Below are 27,958 nucleotides of genomic sequence, written 5' to 3'. Positions count from 1 at the left end.
CCTCACACTCAACACCCTCCTTCGCCACCCAAACACGTCCAGAGATGCACACACTGATGCGAATACAGACACACGTTCTTGCACGCTCACAAGACACAATGAGAAACAGGTGCACACGCGCGCGCGCTGCCTCCAGGCCGGGGATGACAAGCTCACGCTCACATCTAAGGAAACACTTCGGCAGGCACACACACCCGCAAGCAGAGGGTCCCTCATCCTCCCCGGCGCGCGCGCGCACACACAGGCGCGCGCGCGCACACACACTCCTCCGCAGCCTGCCCCGCCACCACCGCAGTCTGGGCCCGCCCCACCCTGCGGCGGCGAGGGGCCGGGAGAGGCGAGGGGACAGGGTCGGGGGCCAGGCCCGGGGGCGGGGCGCACCTGGGCTCCGCCCCGGGGCGGGGCCGACGCAGCGTCGCGAGCGCGAGCGGCCGCACCTGGCTCGCCTGCGGCCGCGGCGGTGACGGTGGTGGTGACGGCGGGCCCGGCCCGGGTGCTAGCGCGGCGCAGCCCAGCCCAGCTCAGCCGGAGCGAGCGCAGAGCCGGTGCCCGCAGCCCCGGCGCCGCCATGGTGGAGGCGGCGCCCCCCGGCCCCGGGCCGCTGCGGAGGACCTTCCTGGTGCCCGAGATCAAATCGCTGGACCAGTACGATTTCTCGCGGGCCAAGGCGGCGGCCAGCTTGGCGTGGGTGCTGCGGGCCGCGTTCGGGGGTGCAGGTACCAGGCCGGGGGAGAGGGGGCGGCAGGTGCGGTGGGCGGGGCGCCGCGCCGGGGAGGCCGGGGCCGTGGGAACAATAGCGCCGGTCGCCGGGGGTCCCCGGGCCCGGGCCCCTGCGCGCCGGGCCTCTGGGCTTCCTGCTCGGCCCAGGCGGTGGACTTTGCCCGGCCGGCTGCGGGAGCGCGGTGGGGGTGGGGCCGGCGGCCCAGCTCCGCGCCGGGACCCGGGCGTCCCGGCCCCCAGGTGACCCGGGCAGGGTGTGCGGGCCGAGTGGTGTCTCCCACTGCGGGCCTCGCCTGGCCGCCCTCCCCCCCTTTACACACTCACATCGTGCGCGCCCGCGAGGACCCCCGCCCCCGTCCAGCCCGGACGCACACCCCGCGTCGGCCCTGCCTGCTCTGCGGGCGGTGAGGGGAGCGGGAAGCCCCTGTTTCGCCTCCACGGCCCCGGCCGGCGGCTGGCAGCTGTGACTTATTGCCCCATTTTGCTTAGGAGGCGGGCGAGCCCAGCAGAAGGGAAATGGCTTATCCAAGATCGCCGGGGGTGGGGGCCCAGGTGCAGGGCCTTCTCCCACTTCCTCCCCCCGGTCCACGTGTGTGAAGAACTCAGGCCATCCCACCGGGGAGGATGCGAATGGGTCCCTAGGATTTGCGGCCCAGGGAAGGCTCAGTAATGGCCTCATGCCAGAGCTGAGAGTCAGGGCCTGGCCGTGGGGAAGACGAGTTAATTAATTAAGGTCTGGGCCTTCTGGGGGGACGCCCTGCCCTCCCACTGGTCCTGCCCACTGGTCTTGGCACCAGCTGAGCACAGCCCATCCTCCCTTCAGTGGCCTTCCCAGATCAACCTGTTCTGGGTGTGGGTCTTGGTGACAGCTGTCCGTCTCCTGGTTCCGCCTGAGCCTGTCTTTCTCCCAGTCTCTTTCCCTGCACCCTCCCAAGCAGGGCCCACTCTGGGGCTCACCTACCCCCAAGGATCTGCTTGAGAAAGGGGGTGGGGGGTGGGGGGATGGTTGGCGGGGAGAGACCCAGGTCTGCCCCAGCCCCTCGCATCCCAGGTTATGAGGCCACAGAGGACTCAACTTTGAGAATCAGAATTGGCTTTGAGTCCCACGCTCCACCAGAATGTGGACGAATTAACCCAATTCTCTAAGCTTCTGTTTAGTCCTCTATAAAAGAAGGCATTTGTTCACTTTGTTATCCATTTCACAAATGTCTGCGGGGCACCCACTAAGTGCCAGGGCAGTGCTGGGGTGATTGGGGTCCCAGTTCCTTCTTTCACAAGGTGAGGGAGACTGAGCACAGGATTATTCTGTTTCTGGCACACAGTACATACTAAGTGGTTGTTGCTATTCCTGCTGCCGCGACCAGTGGTATTTTTATTAATGATAATATTATTCATCATCTGGTCAGGGGACAGAAGAGAAATGACTATTCCATTTCCCAGAAAGAAAAGTCAGGTCCCTGGGGGATGCCCTGACTCACCCGGTTCTGTTCTCACTGACCCAGCTCCCCTGCGTTGTGTGACATCCTCCCCGAAGTTCACGTTGCATCTGTCCCCCACCCACATTCTCTAAACAGAGGGGGACTGAGGAAGGTGGGACCCCAGGCTCTGAGCGGGAAGTGGGGAGCAGAGCCCTGCTTGGTTCCTGAACTCTGGGACTCTTTACTGATGCCTGTTGGGTGCCAGGCCAGTGCTGGGCGCTCAGGATGGAGAGAGGGGGATGAGACTTGAAACCAGATCATTGCTGCTTGGAGTGATAAAGTCGGTGATGTCCAGTTAATGTCGAGGCGTGCTGCGGGCCTTCCAGCGAGCAGGCTGGGGGAGGAAATCCCTGAAATCTTCCAGGAGAAAGGAGGAGAAAGGAAGGCTCCCAAGAGGAGGGAGCATTTGAACCTTGAAGGGTGTGTAGGAGTTTGCCAGGGGGAGGAGACCAACAGCGAGTTCTCCGAGAAGAGTGTACAGGTCCCGGTGGTGGCCAGGAGTGGCCAGGGAGATGAGGGAGTCTGGTGCAAGTGATGAGGGCCTCTCAGGCATTGGATGGGGAATCTGAAGGCCCTGGGGAGCCATGGAAGGTGTTTGGGGACTGACCAGATGAGATCAGATATGCAGTTGCCCCGGGGGAATAACGGCTGGGGGAAGGGGTAGTTCTGATGGCCCCAGGGTACAGGCGTGAAGAGGCTGGGCAGGAATGCAGGCTAGTGGGCGCCACAGAACTCAAGCTCAGAGATAAGGAAGGGTGGCATCTTTATGCAAGTTTGGGAAACACCACATGCAGTCCCTTAGGCCGCCAGAACCTCCAGGTGATGCTTAGGGAAGTAGGGTCCCATCGGCTCTACCCCTTACTAGCTCTGTGATCTTGGCCAAGTCATCTTAGCTCTCTGGGCCTGTACAACAGATAAGAATAAGTCTCGGAATAATGCAATGAGCAAATGCACACAAGGCGGTGGTGGTGGTGGTCCAAGGGCTAGCTGCGCTTTAGCCGTGCTGTCCAGTGTGGTAGCCACGAGCAACGTGTGGCCTGTCTGAATTGTGAGGTGCTGTAAATGTAAAATACACAGTGGCTTTGGAAGACTTTGTGTCTTCCAAAAAAAAAGAGAAAGTGAAATATCTCGTTAATAATGTTTTTATGTTGATGACGTGTTGAAATGATGATAGTTTGGATATATATTGGGTGAAGTATATTACTAAGTTAATGTTACTTGTTGCTACTTTTTTAATGTAGCGACTAGAAAATTTTAAACTTCCTGTGTGGCTCACATTCTATTCCTATCGGACAGGACTGCTGTACAGTAAATGCTCAATAGAGCACTTTATAGTATAGAGCGGTGGTCCTCAGCCAAAGATGAGTTTGTCACTTAAGGGACATTTGGCAGTGTCTGGAGACATTTCTGGTTGTTGCTACTTGAGAGGACAGTGCTCTTGGCATCTAGTGAGGAGAGACCAGGGATTCTGCTAAACATCTTAACAATGCACAGGACAGCACCACCCCCTGCCCCAATTCCCCACACCTCAGCCCCACTAAACACAAAATTATCCAGCCCCAAATGCCAATTGTGCCGAGGTGGAGACAGACTGGTGTAAAGTAAGGAAGGACTTGATAAACATTAGCTATCGGTAGCTCTAGCTCAAGTTGTCATCTTCAAGGCCCTGACAAGCCCTGCAGGAAAGAAACTTTAATTTTGCCGATGGGAGCAGGAAGCAACCGGGAGCTGGAGAGAGGAGGAGGAGGGTTTGGCTTCAGGGGATGCCAGGAGCTGAAACCAGATGACTGATTGGATGTTGGAGCGGGGAGGGGGGGCGGAGAGAAGGAGAGATGGTGATCTCTCGCTGTGATGGGAACAGAGAGAGGGAGCACGTTTGGAGTAAGACGCTGAGCATGATGGGCGATGGGTTTCGGCAGGTGGCAGTGCTCAGATGGCCGTGGAAGCCATCATAGTAGCGGGGGCAAGTCCATTGACAGGGCTGCTCAGACAGAGCTGTTGGGAGCCCAGCATCAAAGAGGCAAGTCAGGAGGTGGCCTGGCTTGAGTGGTGGGAGAGAGAGAAAAAGATGCCAGGGGGAGGAAGTTTTCCGGAAGAAGGAGGTACTCGGCAGAGAGCCCAGGCAAGATAGTGGGCGTTGGAAGGCCACTGCTGGCCTTGGGGAGGCCGGGAGCTAGGAGGGCAAGGGCAGATCAGGGAGGTTGGGACGGGCGTAGGGTGGAAAGAAAGAAAACCTGGAGAACTTTTTTTTTTTTTTAATTGAAGTGTAGTTAATTTACAATGTTGTGTTAGTTTCAAGGGTACAGCAAAGTGATTCAGTTATACATATATGTATTCTTTTTCAGATTCTTTTCCAGTATAGGTTATTACAAGATAATGAGTATAGTTCCCTGTGCTATACAGTAGGTCCTTGTTGTTTACCTGTTTTATATATGGTAGTGTGTATATGTTAATCCCAAACTCCTGATTTATCTCCCCCGCCCATCATTTTTGGTAACCCTAAGTTTGTTTTCTATGTCTGTGGGTCTATTTCTGTTTTGTAAATAAGTTCATTTGTATCATTTTTTTTAGATTCCACATATAAGTGATATCATATTATGTTTGTCTTTGACTGACTTCACATAATATGATATCTCTAGGTCTGGAGAACTCTTCTTTCAAGGGGCAGAGAGATGGCCCAACTCTACACAGGGTTTGGGTATTAAGTAGGAAGGTCAAGTGTGAGTTTAGGGTGTAGGAAAAGAGCGGGGGGGGGGGCAGGGAGGGGCTGAAAGCCAGGGTGCCTGGGTCCTTGTAGGTGAGGGCAGGGGCCTCTGGAGAGCATCGCTGTGAATTCAGGCACCTGAGGAAGGCCTGGTACGACACGTTCAAATGTTTTTAAGCAGTAGAATCCTGCCCCCTCCCATCCTTTCAAACACACGCAGAACCCCAGTATACAAAGCAGCAGCTCTGATTGGGATGAGCTGGGGCCTCCCTGGAAGACCCATAAGGGCACATCCAAACGCGTTGGCCTCTGTTGCCTCCTGTCTACCTCCCAGATCTTCCTGGTGGCTTATTCTGACCTTTCTCCTCCCCACCCTTGGGTCCCACTTGGTTGGGGCTCTGCCACCCCTCCTCCCTCCACATGGGGCTTCCTCAAGCCTCTTCCTACGCTGCCTCTGTTTCAGGGTTTCTGTGGCTGCCTCAGCCCCAGCCCCTCCTGTACCCCCATCTCAGCCACCACCCTCTTTCCCTTGCCTTCCGCCTCCCTCTGTCTCTCTTCCCCCTCACTCCCAATGGGGCCCTGGGTGCCTCTCCCCCCCTCCCCTTCAGTCACCAAGTTCAGGCCATTCAACCCCCACAAAGTGTCTGCAGTCTGTCCCCCCCCCCCCCATGGCATGCCCTGCCAGCCAGCCCCCCGACTCCACAGCTCATCCCACCCCCTGCTTAAGGCCTGGGTTTGAATCCCAGTCCAGAGCTGTGTGGCCTTCTTGGTGCCTAGGTTTCCTCATCTGTAAAGCGGAGTTACCACGTGTGCCCTGGCTGCTTCTTCCTAGGGTTGCCTTAAGGCAAAGCGAGTCCGTTGGGGCGGTGTAGGGCACCCAGGGAGATCGATTAAGTCACATTGTCCATTGTCGTGCAGTCCTTAGGTGAGGGCGAGAGGGGTGGCTACAAGACCCCGCCCATCTGGCCTCCGCCGCCTCTCCTCCGGGTCCGAGAGCCCGCCATCTCCCCGAGGCACGTGCTCTCTCCCACCTCCTCGCCTTTGTATGCAGACCCCCTGCCTGGAATACCGTCACCCCTTCCTCTGGCAAACTCCCCCACACCTGCGCCTCGTGTCTCAGCCCAGGTGCCTTATTCTCCCGTCCCGGTTCCATCCTCCCTGGTCCACACCCGCAACGACCCCCTCCCTTTAATTGGGTCCATGTAATTGTATGTATGCGGAGGGCTTATGTCCGGTGGCCCTGACCCGCCATGATCCACCTCCCCCTCCTCGCCCCGGCAGAGCTTGTGCCCTCGGAGCTGTGGGAGCCCTTCTACACCGACCAGTATGCGCAGGAGCACGTGAAGCCCCCGGTGACGCGGCTGCTGCTCTCGGCTGAGCTCTACTGCCGGGCCTGGCGCCAGGCGCTGCCGCAGCTCGAGACGCCCCCCAGCCCCTCTGCGCTACTGGCCCTGCTGGCGCGGAGGGGCATGGTGCCCGCGCTGCCCGAGCGCCCGGTGCAGGAGGCCGACCTGAGGCACCAGCCTATCCTCATGGTAGGCCACGCCCCTACCTCGTTAGGTCCCGCCCACCAGGCCAGGCTCCTCCCCTCATGGCTGCTCCCACCAGGCCAGGCTCCTCCTACCAAGCCTGGCGCCTCCCAAAAGGCACTAACTCTGGCTCCTGAGGACTTGCCTACCCGGCCCACCAGATCCCTAAAGGCCTAGTTTGTAACCTCAAAGCTTGGACTGCCTCCCAAGCCCCTCCCACTTCGAGCCCCTCCCACCGCCAGGTTCTTCCTCTTTCTTCTCCCTGGGAGGCGCTCTGGTCTCACCCTTCAGCTCTTGCCTCCACAGGGAGCCCACCTCGCTGTCATTGATGCCCTCATGGCTGCCTTCGCCTTTGAGTGGACAAAGACACTGCCTGGTCCCTTGGCCCTGGCCAGCTTGGAGCACAAGCTCCTTTTCTGGGTGGACACGGTAGGTGGGGCTTGGGCCAAGGTGGGCTGGCGGGGGCCAGGATCACCCAGTGACTGGAGCACTGACCTCTCCCTGCTCCCCAGACCATCCGGCGGCTGCAGGAGAAGACGGAGCAGGAAGCTGCCCAGAGAGCATCTCCCACGGCCCCTGCCGATGGGGTGGCCCCAGCGCAGACTTCGGTGAGCCTGGGGCGATGGATGGAAGGAAGGAAGGAAGGGCGGACCCTCGAGGGCTGGGTGGGCAGGTTGGAGCTGTGCCTCGAGGCCGTTCCTGCACTGGGGGTGCTGGAGGTGACTCTCTCTCTCTCTCTGCCCTCTCCCCTCTGCCACCCCTGCCACTCTCCTCTCTGCCTCTCTGGCATCAGTGTCCCACACGCTGGTACTGGAAGCTGGTTCCTGTAAGTGGGGCTGTTTCTCCGCCCCGTCTGCCTGCCCCGCTTGTCGCTGTCGGTCTGTGTGTCTGTTTCTGCCTGCCTGTCCTGCTCCCTCTCCTATCTCTCCCCAGATATGAGCAAAGGAAGTAGGACCCCAGCCCTGGGGGGACAGAGAGAAACCCTTTGGGAACCAAGGGAAGGGGGGAATCTCTGCTGTTCCTGAAAGGACAGACTTCTCCCCCGTACATGACTCACCTCCCAGTAATCAAGAGGCTTGTCCACTTGAGCCAAGGTGGGGAGAGGGAGGACCCCAGACCGTCAGACACATGGATCTTGACCCCAACAGGCAGGGCACATGGAGAAGACCCCTCTAGCCAAGAGAAAGATCCTCAAACCCAAAAGAGGGTAGAAGAACATTCCTAACTGAGACTCCAGCTTCCCTAAGGACAGCTCCCTGGTCTCAGTTTTGGGGGCAGTGGGGTGTCCATCCCTGAAGTGCAACAAGGGGAAAGTGACCACTGCAAGTGGCGGGGGTAGGTTTTGGGCTGAAGTCCCTGCCTTTGCTCACTTCAGGGCCTCCTTCCCCCCACACTAGGGCCTGGGTTGGGGGTTCCTCTCCTGCCTTCCTGCTTCCTCTGCATCCCCTCCCCCAGCTGGGACCTGGGTCTTTTGTTGGGGGGAGAGGATTCCCTGCATGAGTGGCTGCTCTGTGGGGTCCCTCCTGGCTGGGAGGAGCTGGGGTCCCCAAAGCCAGCCAGGGCGCAGTCAGGGAGCTGGATGGCCAGGGCTCAGGACAGGGGTCAGGGCTGTCTCCTCCCCCGCCGGAGGTGTGCTTGGGGGCCCAGCAAGTCAGCACCCCTCCCGCCCCGCTGACAGCTGCTCCTCTCCCCCCAGCACGCAATTGCCTTCTGTTTGAAGGAGTCGGGGAGCAAACCCCCCATGGTAACGTATCCCCCACCCCAGGGTCCCAGGAGTCCCTGTCCCCAGCCCCCGCTGCTGGCCTGGCTGCTCGCAGACACCTCCTCTGCCTCTTGCTGCTACCCTTCCCCTGCTCCAGGCTGGCCCCCCCACTCTGGCTCTGGGACCCCCGGCTTCACGCCCCCTCGTGGCGGAAACCCCAGGCCTCCCCGCCCAGCCTGCATGACTGCTGACCTGGGGGGGGCCAGCTTGACCTCTGACCTGACCCGGCTCCCACCCACAGATCCGATATCGCAAGGACCGCGCCGTGGCCCGACGCGCCCCCTGCTTTCCGACCGTGACCAGCCTCCAGGACCTGGCAAGTGGGGCTGCGCTGGCCGCCACGATCCACTGCTATTGTCCCCAGCTCTTGCGACTCGAGGGTGAGTGAATGCACCTGAGCCAGACCCCGTCCTTGCAAGCCTGGCACCCAGGCATTGGCGTCTGTCCCCAGAGTAGTGCAGTGATTATAAGTGCAGCTCCCAGAACTGGCAGACCTGGGTTTGAACCTCTCTCTTCCCGTAATGAGCTGTGTGACCTTGCACAAGTGTCTAAACCTCTCTGCGCTTTATTCAATTCACTCCCGCAGCAAATACTGATAGAGTACAAACTGCCAGATCCTGTTTTAGGTGCCAGAGATCCAGCCAGAACAATACAGACACGTTCCTGACCTCAGGCGGCTCACATCCTAGTTGGGAGAGAAAGACAATAAGTTCAAGAGGAATGTTCCGGATGTTAGGTGCTCTGAAGGGCACTGGGTAGTCAGGATTAGCTTTCTGAGTTGAGTTCTTGGGGGAGTAGCACTCCAGGTGGTGGGAACAGCAGATGCAAAGGCCTGAGGAACAGCCTGTCACGGTGCACACCTTGTGAAGAGGGCCTAGCCTGGCTCGTCAGAGGTCCTCTGTGCATGTTGGCTGCTGGGCCCCCGCTTCCCCGGGGCCCCATCCTCCTTCCCTTAGAGCTGGGGACACAGGCATCCTGTCCTTACAGAGGTGTGCCTCAAGGACCCCATGTCTGTGGCGGACAGCCTGTACAACCTCCAGCTGGTGCAGGATTTCTGCGCCTCCCGCCTTCCTCGGGGCTGCCCACTCTCTCTCGAGGACCTGCTTTATGTCCCACCGCCCCTCAAGGTAAGGCCATCTCGGGGCCCTGTGGGCCGAGGGGGGGTGTGTCGGGGGCCGTGCGCCTGGTTGGCTGACCCTGCTTTCCACCTCCAGATCAACCTGATGGTGCTGCTAGCGGAGCTGTTCATGTGCTTTGAGGTGCTGAAACCCGACTTCGTGCAGGTCAAGGATCTGCCTGATGGTCATGGTGAGGCCCGACCCTGGGTCCGGGGGGCATGGGGGCGGGGGAGGCCAAGCCCTGCCTGACCCTCCGCTCTGTGCTGCAGCTGCCTCCCACAGGGCCACGGAGGCCTCCCCACCTCAGAACAACAGCGGCAGCAGGTACCACTCCCCTGTTGGGTTGAGACTACACAGCCACAATGGGCTCCTCCTGCTGCGGGGACGGGGAAGGGAGATGATCTGGTCTCCACTCCCAGGAGGGGCGAGGGAGGGGGAGAGGGGGCCCCTCGGCTGATGCGCATCTCTTGGCAGTTCTCCTGTCTTCAACTTCCGCCATCCACTCCTGTCGCACGGCAGCCCCCAGTCCCCACTCCGAGGCTCCACAGGTGAGGGCAGGGAGATGGCTTGTCACTGGAGACCCCCATCCAAAGACCACCCCAGCTGACCTCATGTTGTCCCTCTAGACCCCTCCATTGGGTCCCTCTGGCACCTGAATGACTCCTTGGTGACACTCATTGGCCCCCACAGTGACCTCCCCAGTGGCTCCACAGGACCCCCTAGTGACACCACCCACAGTTATCCATCCGCATAATGACCCATCAGCGACTCACCCACTGACAACCCGTGGCTGACGCCACCCAGGGTCCCCAGTGACCCCCCAGAGTGAGCACTGAGTGACCACTCACTGCCCCTCCCCAGGCTCACTGAAGTCCTCCCCGTCCATGTCCCACGTGGAGGCCCTCGGCAAAGCCTGGAACCGTCAGCTCAGGTGAGCGCATCGCAAGGGCCCGGGCAGTGGAGCGGGTGGGGCCCAGGCTTGTCCCAGGGGCTGACCCCTCCCTCCGGCCGCCCAGCCGTCCCCTTTCCCAGGCCGTGTCGTTCAGCACTCCCTTTGGCCTGGACAGCGACGTGGATGTTGTCATGGGAGACCCCGTCCTGCTCCGCTCCGTCAGCTCAGACAGCCTGGGTCCCCCACGCTCCGTGCCAGCCCGGACCCCCACCCAACCACCCCCGGAGACTGGCGACCTGCCTACCATCGAGGAGGCCCTGCAGATCATCCACAGTGCTGAGCCCCGGCTGCTCCCGGATGGGGCTGCCGACGGCAGCTTCTACCTCCACTCTCCCGAGGGGGCCTCCAAACTGCCACTGGCTTCCCCCTACCCACCCGACGGGCCCACCAAAGCACCCACCTACTCGCCCCACCCCGAGGGCCTCTCGAAACCGTCTCCCTGCCCAGCAGGGGAGGTATCGAAACCGCCAGCCCTGTCTGAGGGCTCCCCGAAGGTGGCGGCTTCGTCCCCAGTGGCCAGCAACTCTGAAGTGAAGATGACCAGCTTTGCTGAACGCAAGAAGCAGCTGGTGAAGGCCGAGGCTGAGGCAGGGTCCCCGGCAGCCACCCCAGTGGCACCAGAGGCCCTGAGCTCGGAGATGAGTGAGCTTGGAGCCCGGCTAGAGGAGAAACGCCGGGCCATAGAGGCTCAGAAGCGACGGATCGAGGCCATCTTTGCCAAGCACCGCCAGCGACTGGGCAAGAGCGCGTTCCTGCAGGTGCAGCCGCGGGAGGCCGGCGGGGAGGCAGAGGCGGAGCCGGGCCTGGCCCCTGGTGGGGAGCGGCCGGCAGGCGAGGGCCAGGGTGAGCCGTCGCCACGGCCGAAGGCAGTGACCTTCTCGCCGGAACTGGGCCCGGCGCCCCCCGAAGGGCTGGGGGAGTATAACCGGGCGGTCAGCAAGCTGAGTGCAGCGCTGAGCTCGCTGCAGCGGGACATGCAGAGGCTCACGGACCAGCAGCAGCGGCTCCTGGCTCCGCCAGAGCCCTCCGGGCCCGCCCCGCCTCCCGCCGCGTGGCTCATCCCTGGTCCCACGACGGGCCCCAAAGCCGCGTCCCCCAGCCCCGCCCGGCGCGCTGCAGCTGCCCGGCGCAGCCCCGGGCCTGGCCCCAGCCCCACACCCCGGAGCCCGAAGCACGCGCGGCCCGCGGAGCTGCGGCTGGCGCCCCTGACGAGGGTGCTCACGCCTCCCCACGATGTGGACAGCCTCCCCCACCTGCGCAAGTTCTCGCCGAGCCAGGTGCCCATGCAGACGCGCTCCTCTATCCTTCTGGCGGAGGGGCCGCCTCCCGAGGAGCCCGCGGCCCGGCCTGGCCTCGTCGAGATCCCGCTGAGCAGCCTGGAAGAGCCCACGGCTGAGGATGAGGGAGACGGGAGCCCCCCTGGTGCTGAGGATTCCTTAGAAGAGGAGGCGTCTTCAGAGGGAGAGCCCCGGACCGGGCTGGGATTCTTCTATAAGGTGAGAGTCACCTGAGCAGGTGGGGGAGGGGCCGTGGGTGGATGGATGGATGGTCAGGGATGGGGGGTGTGGATGGGTGGGCAGGTGGCTAGACAGGTGGACGCATGGATAGGGCTTTCCCAGTGGATGGACCAACAGATGGAGCTGGTGGGGGAACAGAGGTGGATGGGTGGTTAGCCAGGCGGCGGCTGGCAGACAGACAAGGTGTGTATGTCCAGATGGACACATAGATGGGGTGGGTGGATAGACAGAGGGAGAGCAGGTAGTAGACAGTTGGACAGGGGTGGGCGGATGGATGGATGGGTGGGTGACGGACAGATGGACAGGAGTGGGTATACAGACAGATGGGGCTAGGGTCCTCTATGGCATCCCCTCCCTCCTGCTCCCTCCTTCATCCCCTACCGGCTCCCCTTCCTGACTCTTCCGTATCCAATCACTCTTCTTCCTGTTGGCATCCCCAGCCTGGGCCACCACCTCTTACCTGGACACCTGCAGTCACGTCCTGATTGGTCTCCACTGCCCACCCCTCACCACACACCAATCCCTGGCCATTTTCAACTGAGCGGTCAGCAAGATTTATTTAAAATGTAAATTGGACCTTGTCACCCCCTTATTTAAAACCCTTCTGTAGCTCCTCTTTGCTCTTAGAATAAAAGTCTTTCCCATGGCCGTAGGCTCTGCTCGCCCCTGACCTCATCCTATGGCATCCTCCCCAGCTCTGCATCCCAGCCACACTGGCCTCCCTGCTGTTCCACACCTGCTAGGCTTGTTCTGGCCTCAGGGCCTTTGCACTTGCTATTCGCGCTGCCCAGAATGCTCTCCTCACTGCTCACCCCTACCCAGTTCAGTCCTCATCATCCTTCTCCGAGGTTGCTTCCTCCGGGAGGCCCCTCTCGGTGTCCCCAGGCCAGGATAGGTCCCTCCCCACAATGTAGACTGACAGCAGCCTCTGCTGGTGTTCACCAGTGTTGGTGCGATACCTGATTGCCTTCCTCGCTGGGTTAAGCGCTTGGTGTGCCCAGAACCCAGCATGGGGCTATGCGCACAGCAGGTGCCCACCCAGTGCCTTCAGACCAATTACAAAAACTCAAGGACAGGTGAGCGGCTGGCAGGCTGGGTCGACACAAGATCAGACTCCAGCCGAACCAGGGGAGGGACAGCCAGCTACACTCGGTGCCTGCCCCCAGGATGAAGACAAGCCCGAGGACGAGATGGCCCAGAAGAGGGCCAGCCTGCTGGAGCGCCAGCAGCGGCGGGTGGAGGACGCGCGGCGGCGGAAGCAGTGGCAGGAGGCCGAGAAGGAGCAGCGGAGGGAGGAGGCTGCCAGGTGAGGCTGGGCCCAGCCGGGGGAGCCCTGCCACTGGCGTGCCCACAGCCTGACCGCTGCAATCCCCTCAATCTGCAGGCTGGCCCAGGAGGAAGTAGCCCCTGCCGGCCGGGCCCCAGCCGAGGAGGAGGTGGGCCCCCGGCGGGGGGACTTCACACGGCTCGAGTATGAACGCCGGGCCCAGCTGAAGCTGATGGACGACCTCGACAAGGTGCTGCGGCCCCGGGCGACAGGGAGCGGGGGGCCAGGCCGGGGCGGTCGGAGGGCCCCCCGGCCACGCTCCGGTTGCTGTGATGACTCGGCCCTGGCACGGAGCCCAGCCCGCGGCCTGCTGGGTGAGGCCCCCGTGGGTATGTGGGGCGGGCGGTGCAGGGTACGTCCGCAGGGCCGAAGCGTGGGCTCACAGGGGTCAAGGCTTCCACAGGGATGTGGGGCCACAGCGGGGTGAGGGCCGTGGGCAGAGCTGGCCTGGGGTTCTCTCCACAGCGTAACAGGTGAAGGGCCGCTTCGCACAGCCTGGCGTGGTGGGGTGAGGTGGGGCGGTCATTCTCCAGCGAGGCCGCGCAGGGCGAGGGTCTTGGACAGGGCTGACGGCACATCCCTCCCCAGCCACTCAGCTAAGGTCCCCTGGGCGAATGTGGAGGCGGGGGGACTCAGGGGGGCCTGACCCGCCGCCCTCTGCTCCAGGCTCTCGGCTCAGCAAAGTCTACTCCCAGTCCACGCTGTCTCTGTCCACCGTGGCCAGCGAGGCCCCTGGTAACCTCGGCGTGAGGAGGCCCACGTCTCGGTGAGTTTAGCCTGGGCGGGCAGGCGTCTGTGTCCCAGGTGGCCTCTCAGAGAGAGAGAGAGAGAGAAGAGAGAGTGTGTGTGTGTGTGTGTGTGTGTGTGTGTGTGTGTGTGTGTGAGTGCCTTAGGAGGCTGATAGGCTGATAGGGCACGAAGGAGTGCATCTGCCACCAAAGATGCAAGGATGCACACCTGAGAGACGGGACCCGAGGTTGTGCCTCTCTGCTCCCATGTTCAATGTGCCCGGGGCCAGAAGAGGGCCCTGCGTGGACTTGGTAGCCCAGATGATGTCAGTGGACGCGTCCTGCCTGCTCGGCTGTGTCCTGGGCTCGCCCTTCCCGGGTCCCACCGCATACTGATTGGGAGGCTTCGTCCGCCGCTGACCGCACCCCACCCCACCCCTCCCCCCGCAGGGCTCCATCTCCATCCAGCCTCATGTCCCCAAGCCGCCTGCCTGGCAGCCGAGAACGTGAGTGGGAGAACGGCAGCAACGCCTCCTCCCCGGCCTCAGTGCCTGAGTACACGGGTAGGTGGGACTTCGGGGGGTGAGCACCGGGCCCCACCGGCGGCCCACGTCGTCCCTGCTGACCGCCCCGCCCCCTAGGTCCACGGCTGTACAAGGAGCCGAGCGCCAAGTCCAACAAGTTCATCATCCACAACGCCCTGTCGCACTGCTGCCTGGCGGGCAAGGTGAACGAGCCGCAGAAGAACCGCATTCTCGAGGTGGGCCTGGGGCGGGGCTGGGACATGGCGGCGGGTGGGTCGCCGGGGCCCTGCTGGCCTGGCTAACTGCTTCCGCCCCCGCCAGGAGATTGAGAAGAGCAAGGCCAACCACTTCCTGATCCTCTTCCGCGACTCAAGCTGCCAGTTCCGGGCCCTGTACACGCCGTCCGGGGAGACGGAGGAGCTATCGCGGCTGACGGGCTACGGCCCCCGGACGGTCACGCCCGCCATGGTGGAGGGCATCTACAAGTACAACTCGGACCGAAAGCGCTTCACCCAGATCCCCGCCAAGACCATGTCCATGAGCGTGGATGCCTTCACCATCCAGGGGCACCTCTGGCAGAGCAAGAAGCCCACCACTCCCAAGAAGGGCAGCAGCACCCCCAAATAGCCCCGTCCCGGGTGCTCCGCAGGCCGGGCCCCGTGTGCTCTGGCCACCGCCCTCCTGGGGGACAGCCCAGAGGACAGTCCGTCGGTATGCCTGGGTCCTGTCTGTCCCCCCGTGACCTCGCCTGGGTGGGGCTGGAGTCCCCACCCCCTAACTTTGGTCCCGTCCTACTGTGGGGGCTGAGCTGGGAGGTTCAGGGACTCAGGGCTCAGCTCAGTCCCCCGTCTGTCCTCCCCACCTTCTCGAATAAAGTAATTTAAAGAGAGCTCGACTGCTGGCGTCTCCCCGAGGCTGGCTGGGGTGCCCGGTGACATCTCTGCCCGAGACGGGTTCCCACACTCGCCGGCTGTTCCCTGTCTCCCGTTCCCTCTTAAACCTGCTCCAGCCTCTCCTCTGCCCCCTCGACACGACCCGCCCCCCAGGGCCCCATGGCCGCTTCCCAGCTGTCTCTTAACTGACTTCTGGGCACCTGAGGCCTCTGGCCAGCCCTCCCCGCCCCGCTCGCTTCACTTTTCTCCTCAGTGTGGCTGTTATTATCGGCCCCTCCTGGCATTTGGTCCTTGGCCAACTGCTAAACGTGATCTCTCCTCCAGCTGTCTGCCTATGTTTCTAGGCTCCGTGACCACCTCTGGGCCGGGGGTTCCTGTTTCCCTCCTCTGAGCTCCACGTCCAAGGGTCTGGTTGCCGCCTTGGCATGGCCGCTGGGCGTCTCAGGTGGAGGAGCTACATCACAAGCTCGAGCCGGGCAGAGCTCGGGTCTCCCTGCAGCTCAGCCTCTCCAACGCCACCGGATCCCGCACATTCTCCTCCCGAGGGCCTCTCTGGCTCGCTCGCCTCTCTCTGTCCCCGTGACTGCACCCCCAGTCACCTCCTGCCACAAGCCGGTCCCCACAGCAGCCTGCCTGGCCTGTTCAGGGCACAAATCTGATTAAGTCCCTGAATGCTTAAAATCCTTTACTAGCTTAGAGCCCGCTAATGGCTTCCCAGAGCTTAGGACTAAGGACCACACCTAGGCCACGGCCCATGGCTGAGGTCTGGCTCCTGGCAGCTGTCCAGGGAGAGAAGCACCTCGCTAAGATCAGAGCTAGCTGGGGCCCGCCTGCCTCCAGAGCTCTCAGCCGTCTCTGCCCAAGGGGAGGGGGTGCCCTCACCCAGGAAAGAAGGGTTAGTGGTGGGGAGGCTGAGTATCTCTACTTGCTGATAGGGAGGGGGACAGGGGCCCCCTCCAGGCTCAGGGCCTCAGGCGGCAGAGAGACTGGCCTCTCAGAGCCCAGAACTGCTCTGCGGGGTTAGGGTGGAGCGTGTGCCCTGGCCCGGAGCCCAGCTGCCCCACCTCCCCACACCAGCCACTCTGGGGGGTGGGGTGGGGGGCAGGGCGGCACTGAGCTGGCAATCCCACGGGCACCTAGGCAGTAGGAGAGGTCGGGGAGGAAGGAGGCTCAGACCAGAACGTACGAACACAAGCTTCACTGGGGGAGCGGTGGAGGGGGTAGGGGATGGGAGTCAGTCTTCCTTCAGGCTCCCGAACACGGCGGCCGGCACGCTCTGCTGCTCCAGACGCACCTCTGGGGGTGAGGCGAGGAGGACTCGGTCACCTTCCAGGAGGGGGTCCTGCCCCCGCCTCCGCCCACCACCCCGCCTGGCCAGCCGGCCTCTTACCGTTGGGCTCCAGGTCCATCTCGTCCTCGTCCTCGCCCAGCTCAATCTCCTCCGGGTTGGCCTGCTGGGCCAGCTCGGCCAGCTCCTCCCGGGAGGCGTCACTCCTGGGGAAGGTAGGCGGCCGGGGGAGGGGGCCACACTGCTCAGCTGGGCCCGGCAGCCCCCCAGCCTCCCCACGCCTCCCCTGCTGAAGAGCTGGCTCGCTCCCAGCCCCGCTCCGCCGCCCCGCCCTCACCTCACAAACAGGATCTTGCTCTGGGCCCGCGAGGGCTGGTCCTGCTCGGCCTCAGCCGCCAGCTGCTCGGCCCGCTGTTCCAGCAGCTTCATGTCGTCCATGCCGCTCTGCCCGGGCGCCAGGTCGGACACTGCGGGGGAAGCGTGGGGGTCAGATGCCGTGGGCAGGCTGTCCTCAACCACTGCCTTAGGTGCCTGCGTCGGCCTGGGTGCCGCTGGGCGCCCCCCGACCTGGGCCTGAGGCCCCGGCCCTCGAGGCGTCCCCAGCCTGAGGCACGGAAGGCAGAGGAGACCCTGATGCTCCCAGACCCGGGAGACCCGCACTGGGCCGCAGCTGCTCACCAGTGCCCGTGGCGCTGCCCGACACCTTGAGCATCTGGGAGGCCATGAAGTTGACCTGGGTGTTGTACGTGGCCTGCACGCTGCGGCGGATCCGCAGCATCTCCCGGATGGTGTCCTCGTTGCCGTGCCGGACCTCGAAGTCCTTCCACGTCTGCCAGAAGGCCCCGGTCGTCTGCGGAGGGGCGGGGCCGGGGGACGTGAGCCGGCTGGCTCAGCCGCAGACTCCCACACCCACGGGCCCGGGACCCGTCCCTACCCGGGGGTCACAGATCTGCGAGCAGAAGCTGTAGATGGCCCGGGCGCGGTCGATCTCCCCGAGCTTGCACTCCATGTCCGCGAACCGCAGGCACATCTCCCGGGCGTGCTCGTCTGACAGCACCTGGGCGGGGTCGGGAGGGATCAGGGAGGGTGGGATGTGAGGCGGAGGGGGCCGCCCCTCTCAGGGAGCCCTGGTGGTGCCCAGCACACCAGGCCGGCCCCTGGGCGGGCGGGCCTCCCCACAGACGCATCGCGCAGGCTCGCTCGGATCCCTCGCCTACAGGACCCCTTCTTCCCCCTCCCTACCCCCAGCTCCCCACCCCCACCCCTGCGGCGGGCACCTCGATGGCCTTCTGATAGATGCTGCGGGTGTGGGTGACCCCGTAGATCTCGGCTGCCCGCTTGATGTAGATGTTGAACATGTCGTACTGCTGGGCAGGCTCCACGGCCCTGGTGGCGCGCTCGTACACGGCCATGGCGTGCCGGGCCAAGCCCCACTCCTCCTCCAGCTGCGCGTACAGCAGGTACAGGGCTGTGACAGGATGCGGCGGGGTGGGGGTGGGGGGGTCAGAGGTCAGTGGCTGGGCCCGTGATGCCCCCCCACCCCCACACTGAGCCTGCCTGGCCCTCCTCACTCTTTGCGTATTTGGGAGGGCAGCCATCCAGCGCCTGCTCAAAGAGGTCCCGTGCCCGCTCCAGCTTCTGGCCCCCGTAGCGGGCGATGAACTTGGTCAGGTAGGTGCTCCAGATGTCGGACACGTTGGGCCACTTGAACAGCGAGATGCCGCGCTCGTACGCCTGCCCCGAGGGGGAGTCGTGTGAGTCCGCAGGGGGAGACTCCTTAGGGCTCAGCAAGTGGGCCCCTTGTCTGCCCACCCCTCCCCATCCCACTTCTCCCTGTGATCACGTGATCAGAGCGCAGCCAGAAGGGTCTGTGTGCTGCCTGTCTCCCTGGACAGACTGCAAGGACCCCAAAGACAGAGCTGGACTAGGACTCACTGAGATCAGTCAGTGACTTTATGGCTGAAGAGGCGCGTGGAACCTCAGCTCGGCAGACACTGGGGCCCGGTGTCCTGGAAGACGGTTCACCACCCAGGCAGAGGGGCGGGGCCTGCCACTCAGGCAGCAGCGGCACTCGCGTGCGTGCGTGACCACCCCATCCATGTATGTGCACAGTCCCCACGTGTACACGAGAAAACCTCAGACAGTGGGGCAAAGCCCCGCCACACATACACATGCACGTGGAAAACACCCCACGTGCCTACAACCCGTAGCCTGAACAGCAAGGCAGGGACACCCCCACACACAGAGGAAGAACTCCGTGCCTGTGACAGGCTGACCTGTGTCCCCCCAAATTCAAGTTGAAACCCTAACTCCCCGTACCTCAGAACGAGACTGTGTTCTGAGATAAGATCTTTAAAGGAGTAACTAAGTTAAACTGAGAGGACTTCCCTGGTGGCGCAGTGGTTGAGAATCTGCCTGCCAAAGCAGGGGACACGGGTTTGAGCCCTGGTCCGGGAAGATCCCACATGCCGCGGAGCAGCTAAGCCCGTGCACCACGACTACTGAGCCTGCGCTCTAGAGCCCGCGAGCCACAACTACTGAGCCCGTGTGCCACAACTACTGAAGCCCGTGTGCCTAGAGTCCGTGTTCCGCAACAAGAGAAGCCACCGCAATGAGAAGCCCGCGCACCGCGGGCTCTAGAAGAGTAGCCCCCGCTCACCGCACCTAGCGAAAGCCCAAGCCAACCAACAAAGACCCGATGCAGTCAAAAATAAATAAATTTTTTTAAAAAAATGAGATCATCAGGGTAAATTTCATTCCAATACAACTGACAGCCTCACAAAAGCAGATCTGGGCACAGGAGGGACACCAGAAACACACAAAAAGGTGTCCACGTGAAGACACAGTGAGAAGGCAGCCTCTACAAGCCAATGAGAGGGGCCTCGGAGGAAACCAGCCCTGCCAACACCTTGATCTCGGGCTTCCGACCTTCAGGACTGAGAAAACACATCTCTGTTGTTTAAGCCTCCCGATCGGCGGTGATGGCAGCCTGGGTAGGGGACAATGCCATCCGGGGCCCCCTCACCTTGAAGCTCTCTTCAAAGTACTTGTGCTCCTCCAGGAACATGGCGTAGTTGATGACGATTTGGGGCGTGGCGATGCGCAGGTCCAGGATGCGGTCATAGACGGCTTTGGTGGACTGTGGGGCAGGGGGCCGGTCAGAGCCTGTCCCGGGGGCGGAGTCAGCGGCCCCCCGCGGGGCGTGTCCCATCCCACGCCCCCATCCCATCCTGGCAGCTCACCTGGAAGGTGCCGAGGCTCTCCTCCAGGTCGGCCAGCATTGACCACACCTTCAGAGACTTGTATACGCGGTTCTGCACGGGCTCTGAGCCGTCGAAGTACTCGGCGCGGCGGGCGGGCAGCGCCGTCGCCTTCTGCACGGGCAGTGCCAGCAGGGGGAAACCCACGGCGGGTGTCCAGGACCAGATCACACACCCTGAGGCTCCCCCACCCCCCCCATCCCGGGCTTGTGTTTACTCGCAGCAGCCGCAAGGCCTGGTCGTAGTTCTCGTGCCGCAGCTCCAGCTCGCCACACTCGCACCACACGCTGGCCAGGTCGTCCACCTGCTTGAAGCTCACCTTGGTGGCTTTCTCCAGGATGACGCGGGCCTGTGGGGCGGGCAGAGGCCAGGTTGAGACCCCGCCCGCCCGCCCCGCCTGTGGGCGCGGGGCGGAGGACCTGTAAGTACTAGTACATGCGACGCGCACAGGCGACACACGGCACTCACGTCATCCAGCTGCCCGTTGTCCTCGTAAAACTTGGCGAACGCAACCCACAGGGTGTGGGGCTTGCCGGTGGCCTTGAAGGGGTCCACAGTCTGCACGGCCTCCGTGTACGTGTTGATGATCTGGGCAGGAGGGGTGGGGTCAGGCTGGGCGGGGCCCTGGTCGGGGAGGGCGGGGCCTGGGGACGGAGGGCGGGGCGCGGATGATGCCCCTGGGGGCGGGGCCGCCACGTACCTCCCTCGGGCGGCCCTGGTGCAGGGCCACGCGCTTGTGCCACTCGTGCACGTGGTGCGGGTTCTGGCGCAGCAGGACGCTGTTGAGGAGCAGGGGCCGCCGGCTGATGAGCTGCTCAAAGCGAGCCAGGCGCAGCTCCAGGTCCACGTCGTCTGGGACCCGTGGGAAAAGCCGGGAGCAGGGGGGTAGGCTTCAGCACACGGCCCCCTGGCCACCTCCGTCTCTCAGCTCTCTCTCCCTTCAGCCCCCAGCTCCCCCGCCACTGTCCATCCGGGCACCCCCTCCCTGAGCTGCCCCAGGGCCACCCTGACCCCGTGCTTGCCCCGGGGCCAGCCTACTCTGGAACCCCCTCCAATCCCCACCATGCCCCCCAGCCCTTCTTCCCGGCCAAGCTCTGGCCCAGGCCCCCCTCCCCACCCCTGCTGTCCACCCAGCTCTCCCTTCCCGCCAGTGTCTGGCCCAAGCCCCACTGAGATGTGTTCCCAGTCCTGGCTACCTGCCGACATCCCACCCGCACCGCCCATTCAGACTCCCTCCCTGCTGGCCTCTGACTCCAAGACCCACGTCTCCCCTGACCCAGCCACTCGGGACACCCCCAGCCCCTGCGGTCCACCCCTCCTGCTCACCCTCCTCCTCCCGCCCCAGCTCCGAGGCAGTCTCCATCTTCGCCGCGATCATGCTCTCCTCGAACTGGGCATAGCTGTCGAACACCTGGGTGAAGTCCCGCACGGTCATCACGGTCCGGATGGCCTCCTCGTACACGTCCCGCGCCTGTGGGGATGGGGAAAGTGCTGGCAGGGGAGGGGCACGTGTGCCCACCGCATGGACACAGGGCATCCGGCAGCACCGCCCTTGGCACCAGTCCCAAATCGGCACCGCTGCAGGGCCTTCCCCGGGCCCACCCAGCTCCGTCAGTGCCCAGCCATGGTCAGAGCTCCCCTCCCCTCCTCTGCCAGAGTGAGCTGGGGGCCTCGGCTCCTCATCAGTAAACCAACGGTGACAGCCCCTCATGCAGACTCACTGTGGGGCTCGAGTGAGATGCACAAAGGGTCTGGCCCCAGTGAGACCCAACAGGAGACCAGCCACCCTGCAGGGACCCTAATCTCAGCTTGCCACGGAGTGCTCAGTCGTTGCTACAAAGTACCCCTCACGCCTGCCGGACCCCCCTTCTCCAGCTCACATTCTCCCAGTCACCCCCCCCCCAACCCCCAAGGGCAGCATGAAAGGAAAGTGCTGGCATGGGCGAGGCGCATCCCCACCAAGGGCGGGCCCATCACTCTGCCCCGTCCCTGGCTGATCCTGCCCCTGGCTGATCCTGCCCCTCTGCCTCTGCCTGGCCGCTGGCTCCAGCAGCCTCCTGGCCGGTCTCCTGCTGCCGGCCTCGGCCTGTGCATTCTGCTCAAAGTGTCAGCCTGAAGGGTCTTTGTAAGACACACACCTGGTCAGGCCTATGTCCTGCTCGCGGCTGGCTGGCTGGCGGCTCCCCGCAGCAGGACACAGCCCGCCCCTCCTCAGCCTGCAGGGCTCCCCGTTCCCAGTCCTTCACCACCCCCTCTGAGCCCCGACTCCAGCCCCTCCCTCTCACTCTGCTCCCCCCGGCCCACCCCCTCCCCAGCCAGTCCCAAGCCAGCCCCTCTGGGGACCTCTCAGAGCTCCACACCCCGCCCCCGCCCGGCCCCAAGCTCGCCACTCCATGGCCCGATGAGGAGAACAGCCAACACGGACACTGACAGAAACACCAACGCCTCAGAGGGACCCTCACACCGGACACCCGCTCGGTGCCTGAGTCCCAGTAGGCAAGGAAGTGACTGTTGCTCTCATTCTGCAAATGAGGCCACCCAAGCTGAAGCAGGTCCAAGGCCAGAGCAGAGAGATCCAGGTCTAGCTGGCCTGAGGTGGGTGCACTCGCCGGCAGGGCCGTGACGCCTGCCTCTCCCCACCTTCAGAAAGGCAAATGTGCACGGCGTACACATGCACACGTGTGCCCAAGCGGTCCATGTGCGCGTTTTCTGCTCACACGCGTGTCCTCAGGCATCCCCCAATACTACGTGCTGGAGGGAGACCCCGCCCCGCTCCCAGAGCCCCGCGTGCTCAAGCACCTTCTCGAAGTGACCGCTGCGGATGTAGTAGTCGGCCAGCGAGCACCAGAGCTTGCCCAGTTGGTCGGTGAAGCGGGTGAGGCCCCCGCGGATGATGGCGTCCACACTGAGAGACTGCACCTTGTCTGGGTTCTGGGAGATGAGGTCGCAGAGCTCGTGCCACAGCTGCAAGGCACGGGAAGGAGCGTCAGCCTTGTCCCTGAGGGGGCGAGCCCTCCCGCCCAGCCGCCACCCCGGGGCCCACCTGGTAGTTGGACTTGCCGGCCTTGGACACGAAGCGCTCGTCGTTCACCACGGTGGCCAGGCGCTGTGCGGCCTCGTCCAGCCGGTCGCTCGACTTGAGGTACTCGATGTACTCCTCGGCACTCTCGGGGCTCAGCTGGGCACCCACCCACCCGCCAGCTGTCAGTGGGGCCACGGGGCCATGCCACCGTGCCCCCTCCCACTCTGGGCTCTCTGTCAGCCGCCCACCACTGTCCCGGGCAAGAGCTCGCCCCGCACACCCACTCACAGCCACACCTGTCCAGCCTGGGCCGCACTGGTCCAGCTCCAGCCCTGACTGGTCCACTCTGGGCCCTGACTGGTCCAGCCTCAGCCCTCACTAGTCCAGCCTGGGCCCTGACTGTTCCAGCCTGAGCCTCACTGTTCCAGCCTGGGCCTCACTGGTCCACCCCCAGCCCTGACTGGTCCAGCCTGGGCCCCGACTGGTCCAGTCTCAGTCCTGACTGGTCCAGCCTGGGCCCCACTGGTTCAGCCCCAGCCCTGACTGGTCCAGCCCCAGTCCTGACTGGTCCAGCCTGGGCCCCACTGGTCCAGTCTCAGTCCTGACTGGTCTAGCTTAGACATCAGTGGTCCAGCCTGCACAGGCCAAGACTTGCTTTCATCACAAGCCCCTAAACAGTACTATGCTAAGCATTTCACGACGCATAAGAGACATTACAAGTTCAGGAAAACTGCACAATGCCTCCCCGCTATTTGCACCTCGACTCTCAGCCCTGCCTGTTATCTGTTTCCCTAGTCGTTTATCTCCTATTCCCTGCCCTCCCATGGTTGCACTTTTACTCTGATTTGTGTGGTCAGGTCACATGCATCTGTCTGCAAAGTTAGACTGAAAGCTCCGTGGAGGCAGCGACTGTCTTAGCCACGCTGTCCCCGGCACCTGTCTTAACGCTTGATGTGGTAACTAGCAAACTGTCTGGAGATTAAACACAGAACTCACAAACAAAACTCTGTCTTAAGAAGCCTTGTTCCCATATTCTGTCTGTTAGGGCAGACAGTGTCCCAACGAGCCAGTTTCTGGAAAGTCTTGACCTGGGGGAACTGGCCCACCTGCCTGAGCCTGGCCCCATCTCGCCCACTGAGGGGCTTACCTTGAGGAAGCGCCGGTAGCCCCGCACGGCGGTCTCAGGCAGGGGGTGTGAGCGCAGGAAGCGCAGGTACAAGGGCCAAATACGAGAGTGCTGTGTGATGGGCAACGCTCGGAGGGCACGGTCGAAAGTGCGGCGTGTGTGTGTGACGCGTCCCTGGTCCATCAGGAACTGGCAGTAATCTAGCCACAGCCGGGGCATCTGGAGGTGTGGGGAGAGGCAGGGTCTGAGCTGCCAGCACCACCACCAGGCCATGAAGACACCAGATGTCCATTGCAGCAGGACCCGGAACTCCCGTCCCCCTGGAACCAAGTCTCGCTCAACCCTGAGTGCACAGAGGCCACAGGACTCCAACGCCCTGCTCTGTCCACCTCCGTGGACTCTGAGCCCCACCTCCCCACTCATCCCCTGGCCCAGCCAGGCCCCCTCCCCACCTTGTGCATGAACACAAAGGCCCTCTCGTGGCAGTTGTTGACATCTTCGTAGGCAGGGTCGGTCACACAGCGATGCTTCACCTGTGCCCGGCGCGCCTTCAGGTAGCGGTACCAGAGTTTGTAGCTGGGGGGATGGGGGGAGAGGGGAGGGGCAGACAGCGATTGGTCAGCTTTATGGACCTCGGGACCCTTCATTCTGCCCCACGAGACAAGTGCTGGGAGAAGGGGCCCAGGGAGGGGTGACAAGTCTCTGCGATGGGGGAATGGCCGGGACGTCAGGGAAGGTGTGCTCACTGATCAGGGGATGTATACTCGGCGACACAACACATAGCAGTCACGTGGGACCTACTAGCAAGTTCTGGGGTGACTGGATAAGGTGGGGTGGGTGTGGGGCTGCGGCAGGCAGGGCAGCTGCAACCAATCTCACCTGCAGGGCAGCAGCTTCAGCGCCCGCTCATACAGCTGATTGAGTCTGGGCTTCGGGGCACCCTGCTTAAACTCAATGTAGCGGAGCCAGCATTTGACGGAGAACTGGTTCCGCATGATTTCCTCCTCATAGGGGAGGTCCTCCTCCTCCTGCCAGGGCCGGGGTACGGGGAGAAGACAGACCTGTTCTCAGAGCCTGCGTGCAGCACGACTCCACTCCAAACTCCAGACCCCTCCCCAGGTCCCAGATCCCACTCCCCACCATCGGGAGCCCGGTCACCAGACACCCAGATACCAGGAATCTGGTCCAGACCCTTCAGAATACTACTGCCTACAATCTGACCCAGACCATCAGACTCCTTGGTCATAGCGTTCTAGGCCAGATATGAGACTGTCACCCAGACATCACTCGTTTGGCCTTCCTAATCAAGCTATCCACTCTCTGGCCCAGATCACCAGACTCTTTTGCCACCAAGACCCTGGTCCGACGCCAGGCCTCTGCCCTAGACGTCAAGTGTCACCTCCTCACAACATGGCTCTTCCCAGACACCAGACGTTTGGCACCTCAGGCCCCCGCTAGCCAGAGTCTAGCTCAACTCTGCCCCAGAACTTAGAAGCTAGACCCTTATCTCAAAAAGAAAAGTATGTACAAGATGCCTAGCCTTTAATCGAGACACCAAGAATCTAGTGAAGATGCCAGGCTTCAACTTCAAACACCAAGCCTTTGACTCTTCAGGATTCCACGGGCCATCGCCTGATCAGCTCCACATCACCCGGTCTTTACTTCTGATTCCAGGGTTCTCCCGGTCCAGACACCATGCCCTTATCCCAGAAACTATAACGCTCAGGACCAAACCTAGACCGTTACCCAAGACACCAAGATTTTACCACTGAAACCAGAGACCTGGACTGGTCGTCATGCCTTTACTTCAAACACCAGGCCTCTCAAGATTGAGCTACGCGAGTCTCCCTTCTCGCCCACTCCCATTTCCGCCCCAGGCCCAGGACGCCAGGCCCTGAACTTCAACCACCGGCTCTTTACTCAGGTCACCTGGGCTCTAGCACCAGACCTTTGCTCCTGACCAACCTGGTCCGTACATCATGATCCGGTCTCTGGCCCGTAAGGGTCCTCCTGCCCTCAGACCGGCATAACTTTGGCCTAGATCCCCCGGGCGGCCAGGCCCGAATCTCCTGAGGCATCTAAGTCCCAGTGCCCCCAGGCAGGCCACCCCCGGGCCCGCCGCGGACTCACGAAGACAAGGTCCGGCCGCTCGGGCCTCGAGAGGCGCGCCATCACCACCATTTTCCTGGCACTCCAGGTACGCGCGGGAGTCGCGTTATAATGACGTCTCCGGCTGAAGGCCCGCCCCCTCGAACCAGGCCCATTTCCTATTGGTTGAACCCTCCCCGATTGCGCGCCCTGCGTTGTTGACTTTCACGTAGACGTCCAGCTACCGGAAGCAGAGAAGAAGCGCCCGAATATGACGTCATCACGAAACTCATCGGACCAATCAGGTTCAGCAGTGGAACCCTCGGACTCCCAATGAGCTGCTGTCTTGCTGGATGGTTGGGTTTGGGCGGAAGTGGCTTTGAAGCCTGAGAAGAGCGAGATGGGGGTGAAGCTGGAGGTGTTTCGGGTCAGTGAGGAATGGAGCGGTTGCAGGCCTGAGCGCGGGGTCTTCCTGGTTGAGGAGGAGGCTCTGAAAACGGGGACCTCTGAGAGAGGGAGCTCTGGAGCGAAAGCTCCTGAGATTTGAGAGGGACCTTTACGGTTGGAACCCCATAGAAGGGGGCACAGGGTTCGGGGCTCTGGGAGGGCTGGTGTGAGGAAAGCCTTGTGAGAAGGGTGATCTGGGGAGGGGGCTCTAAGAAGGAAGGCTTCAGGTTCTGGGGGAGCTCTCGGGGTCATAGTGGGTGTGCGTCTTTCTCGTAGGCATACTCCTAGAGTTAGGGGAATAGACTGAAGAATGAGGCCTAGGTCTGGATGTGCTCCGGGATCTAACTGGGGGTGGGATAATGAGGTCTCAAAGAGATGCCTTTACTGTAGTACGAGATTTTCTGTTCCTGGGGCGAGTGTGTGTGTGTGTGCGTGTGTGTGTGAGAGAGAGAGTGTGTGTGTCTTTCTTTGAGAGGGAGTCTCCCAGACTCGGAGGGGGCTTTTGGAGGGGGCTCTTGGATTATGGAGGCTAGGCTTTAAGGTGTGTGGCTTCTGTACCCTTGATGGGAGTTTTGGGGTTCTGGGGGCGCTGGGGAAGCACCACTGGTCTCTGTCAGGGGATGGTCCTCCAGGCTCTAAGCAGCCTCTGCACAGTTTTGGGGGGTGGGGGTGACTCCTGGCTCTTCTTATCCCGCCCCTGCCCTTCCAGATGACCATCTACCTCACCTTCCCTGTGGCTATGTTCTGGATTGCCAATCAGGCCGAGTGGTTTGAGGACTATGTCGTACAGCGCAAGGTGGGCACAGGTTCATTCCGGGGATGGGGGAGGGTATGGGGCACCAACCTGATGGGGACCAGTGTCTGCCTCCCCTGAGCCAACCCTGCCCCGGATGTGGGGCTCTGGAGGCTCCTCCTGGCTTGTGTATCCAGCTGTGACTTTGTCCCTACAGAGAGAGCTGTGGCCCCCTGAGAAGGAAGACCAGGTAAGCAACTTACTTTTTCTCCCATCAGAGGAGGGAGGAGCCTGGGTTCCTGTGGCCATGATGGGACCCTCAGTCATGGGCAGGGAACCGAGAGTGGAGGGACACGTGATTTCCTTACTGCCCTCTCCCTGAAGGTTGAAGGTAATCCCACTTGGACCCGGGTTATAATTGGCACAGGCTTCCAGTGTAGACACTGAACTGTGAAGTGGTGGTCTGGGGGATTAAGGGGAGGGGTGCTGGGAAAGAGGTCCAGGCCCTGAGGTGTGTACGCCCCTCCTTCGTTCCCATCCCACTCCCTTACCCAGCGCCAAGAGCTAGAAGAATTCAAAGAAAGGATACGGAAGCAGCGGGAGGAAAAGCTCCTTCGTGCTGCCCAGCAGAGGTCCTGAGGCCTCCAAGTGCCTGAATCCCTGCCTCTCCGCCCACAGAATGACACACATACACGGTTCTTCGTTGCTCGTGGAAGTGTTTTATTGTCTGCTTTTGGGGGCC

The 27,958-nt window shown here is 62.3% G+C and overlaps 3 protein-coding genes across 6 annotated transcripts; 2 read left to right on the top strand and 1 right to left on the bottom strand.

Moving 5' to 3' along the window:
* The first annotated feature begins 459 nt into the window (after positions 1-459).
* CAMSAP3 (calmodulin regulated spectrin associated protein family member 3) lies at positions 460-15,248 on the top strand. Of its 3 annotated transcripts, none has more exons than XM_059918590.1 (19): positions 460-716; positions 6,184-6,437; positions 6,738-6,860; positions 6,944-7,039; positions 7,225-7,257; positions 8,128-8,175; positions 8,435-8,573; positions 9,181-9,320; positions 9,408-9,501; positions 9,581-9,635; positions 9,786-9,859; positions 10,173-10,242; positions 10,379-11,759; positions 12,947-13,086; positions 13,165-13,421; positions 13,774-13,873; positions 14,286-14,398; positions 14,477-14,595; positions 14,681-15,248. In XM_059918590.1, exons 1-19 carry the CDS (start codon positions 569-571, stop codon positions 14,984-14,986), a joined length of 3,690 nt encoding a protein of 1,229 aa, XP_059774573.1. In that variant the 5' UTR covers positions 460-568; the 3' UTR covers positions 14,987-15,248. The 3 variants fall into 3 exon arrangements, with proteins under 3 accessions (XP_059774573.1, XP_059774572.1, XP_059774574.1); XM_059918589.1 differs by having other exon boundaries at positions 10,328-11,759; XM_059918591.1 differs by lacking the exons at positions 7,225-7,257; positions 8,128-8,175 and having other exon boundaries at positions 461-716; positions 10,328-11,759.
* Positions 15,249-16,435: 1,187 nt separating this feature from the next.
* On the bottom strand, positions 16,436-26,176 carry XAB2 (XPA binding protein 2). Of its 2 annotated transcripts, XM_059918587.1 has the most exons (19): positions 26,079-26,176; positions 24,828-24,976; positions 24,401-24,524; positions 23,970-24,167; positions 22,844-22,978; positions 22,600-22,764; positions 21,127-21,271; positions 20,501-20,652; positions 20,269-20,388; positions 20,018-20,149; positions 19,783-19,914; positions 19,566-19,679; positions 18,112-18,274; positions 17,818-18,008; positions 17,475-17,597; positions 17,219-17,390; positions 16,878-17,007; positions 16,643-16,746; positions 16,436-16,548 (listed from the first exon to the last, which is right to left on the bottom strand). In XM_059918587.1, exons 1-19 carry the CDS (start codon positions 26,127-26,129, stop codon positions 16,487-16,489), a joined length of 2,562 nt encoding a protein of 853 aa, XP_059774570.1. In that variant the 5' UTR covers positions 26,130-26,176; the 3' UTR covers positions 16,436-16,486. The 2 variants fall into 2 exon arrangements, with proteins under 2 accessions (XP_059774570.1, XP_059774571.1); XM_059918588.1 differs by lacking the exons at positions 16,436-16,548; positions 16,643-16,746; positions 16,878-17,007 and having other exon boundaries at positions 17,300-17,390; positions 17,818-17,985.
* A 131-nt stretch (positions 26,177-26,307) lies between these two features.
* LOC132363490 (protein PET100 homolog, mitochondrial) lies at positions 26,308-27,931 on the top strand. The gene is given in 4 exon segments (XM_059919177.1): positions 26,308-26,463; positions 27,193-27,279; positions 27,434-27,466; positions 27,772-27,931. Coding segments are annotated over 4 exon segments (360 nt in total). The 3' UTR covers positions 27,856-27,931.
* Positions 27,932-27,958: the final 27 nt, after the last annotated feature.

This window comes from Balaenoptera ricei, chromosome 3 (genome assembly GCF_028023285.1).
Source record: "Balaenoptera ricei isolate mBalRic1 chromosome 3, mBalRic1.hap2, whole genome shotgun sequence".
NCBI lineage: Eukaryota > Metazoa > Chordata > Mammalia > Artiodactyla > Balaenopteridae > Balaenoptera > Balaenoptera ricei.
The sequence above is the reverse complement of the archived record's forward strand: the minus strand, read 5'-3'. Positions and strand labels throughout refer to the sequence as shown.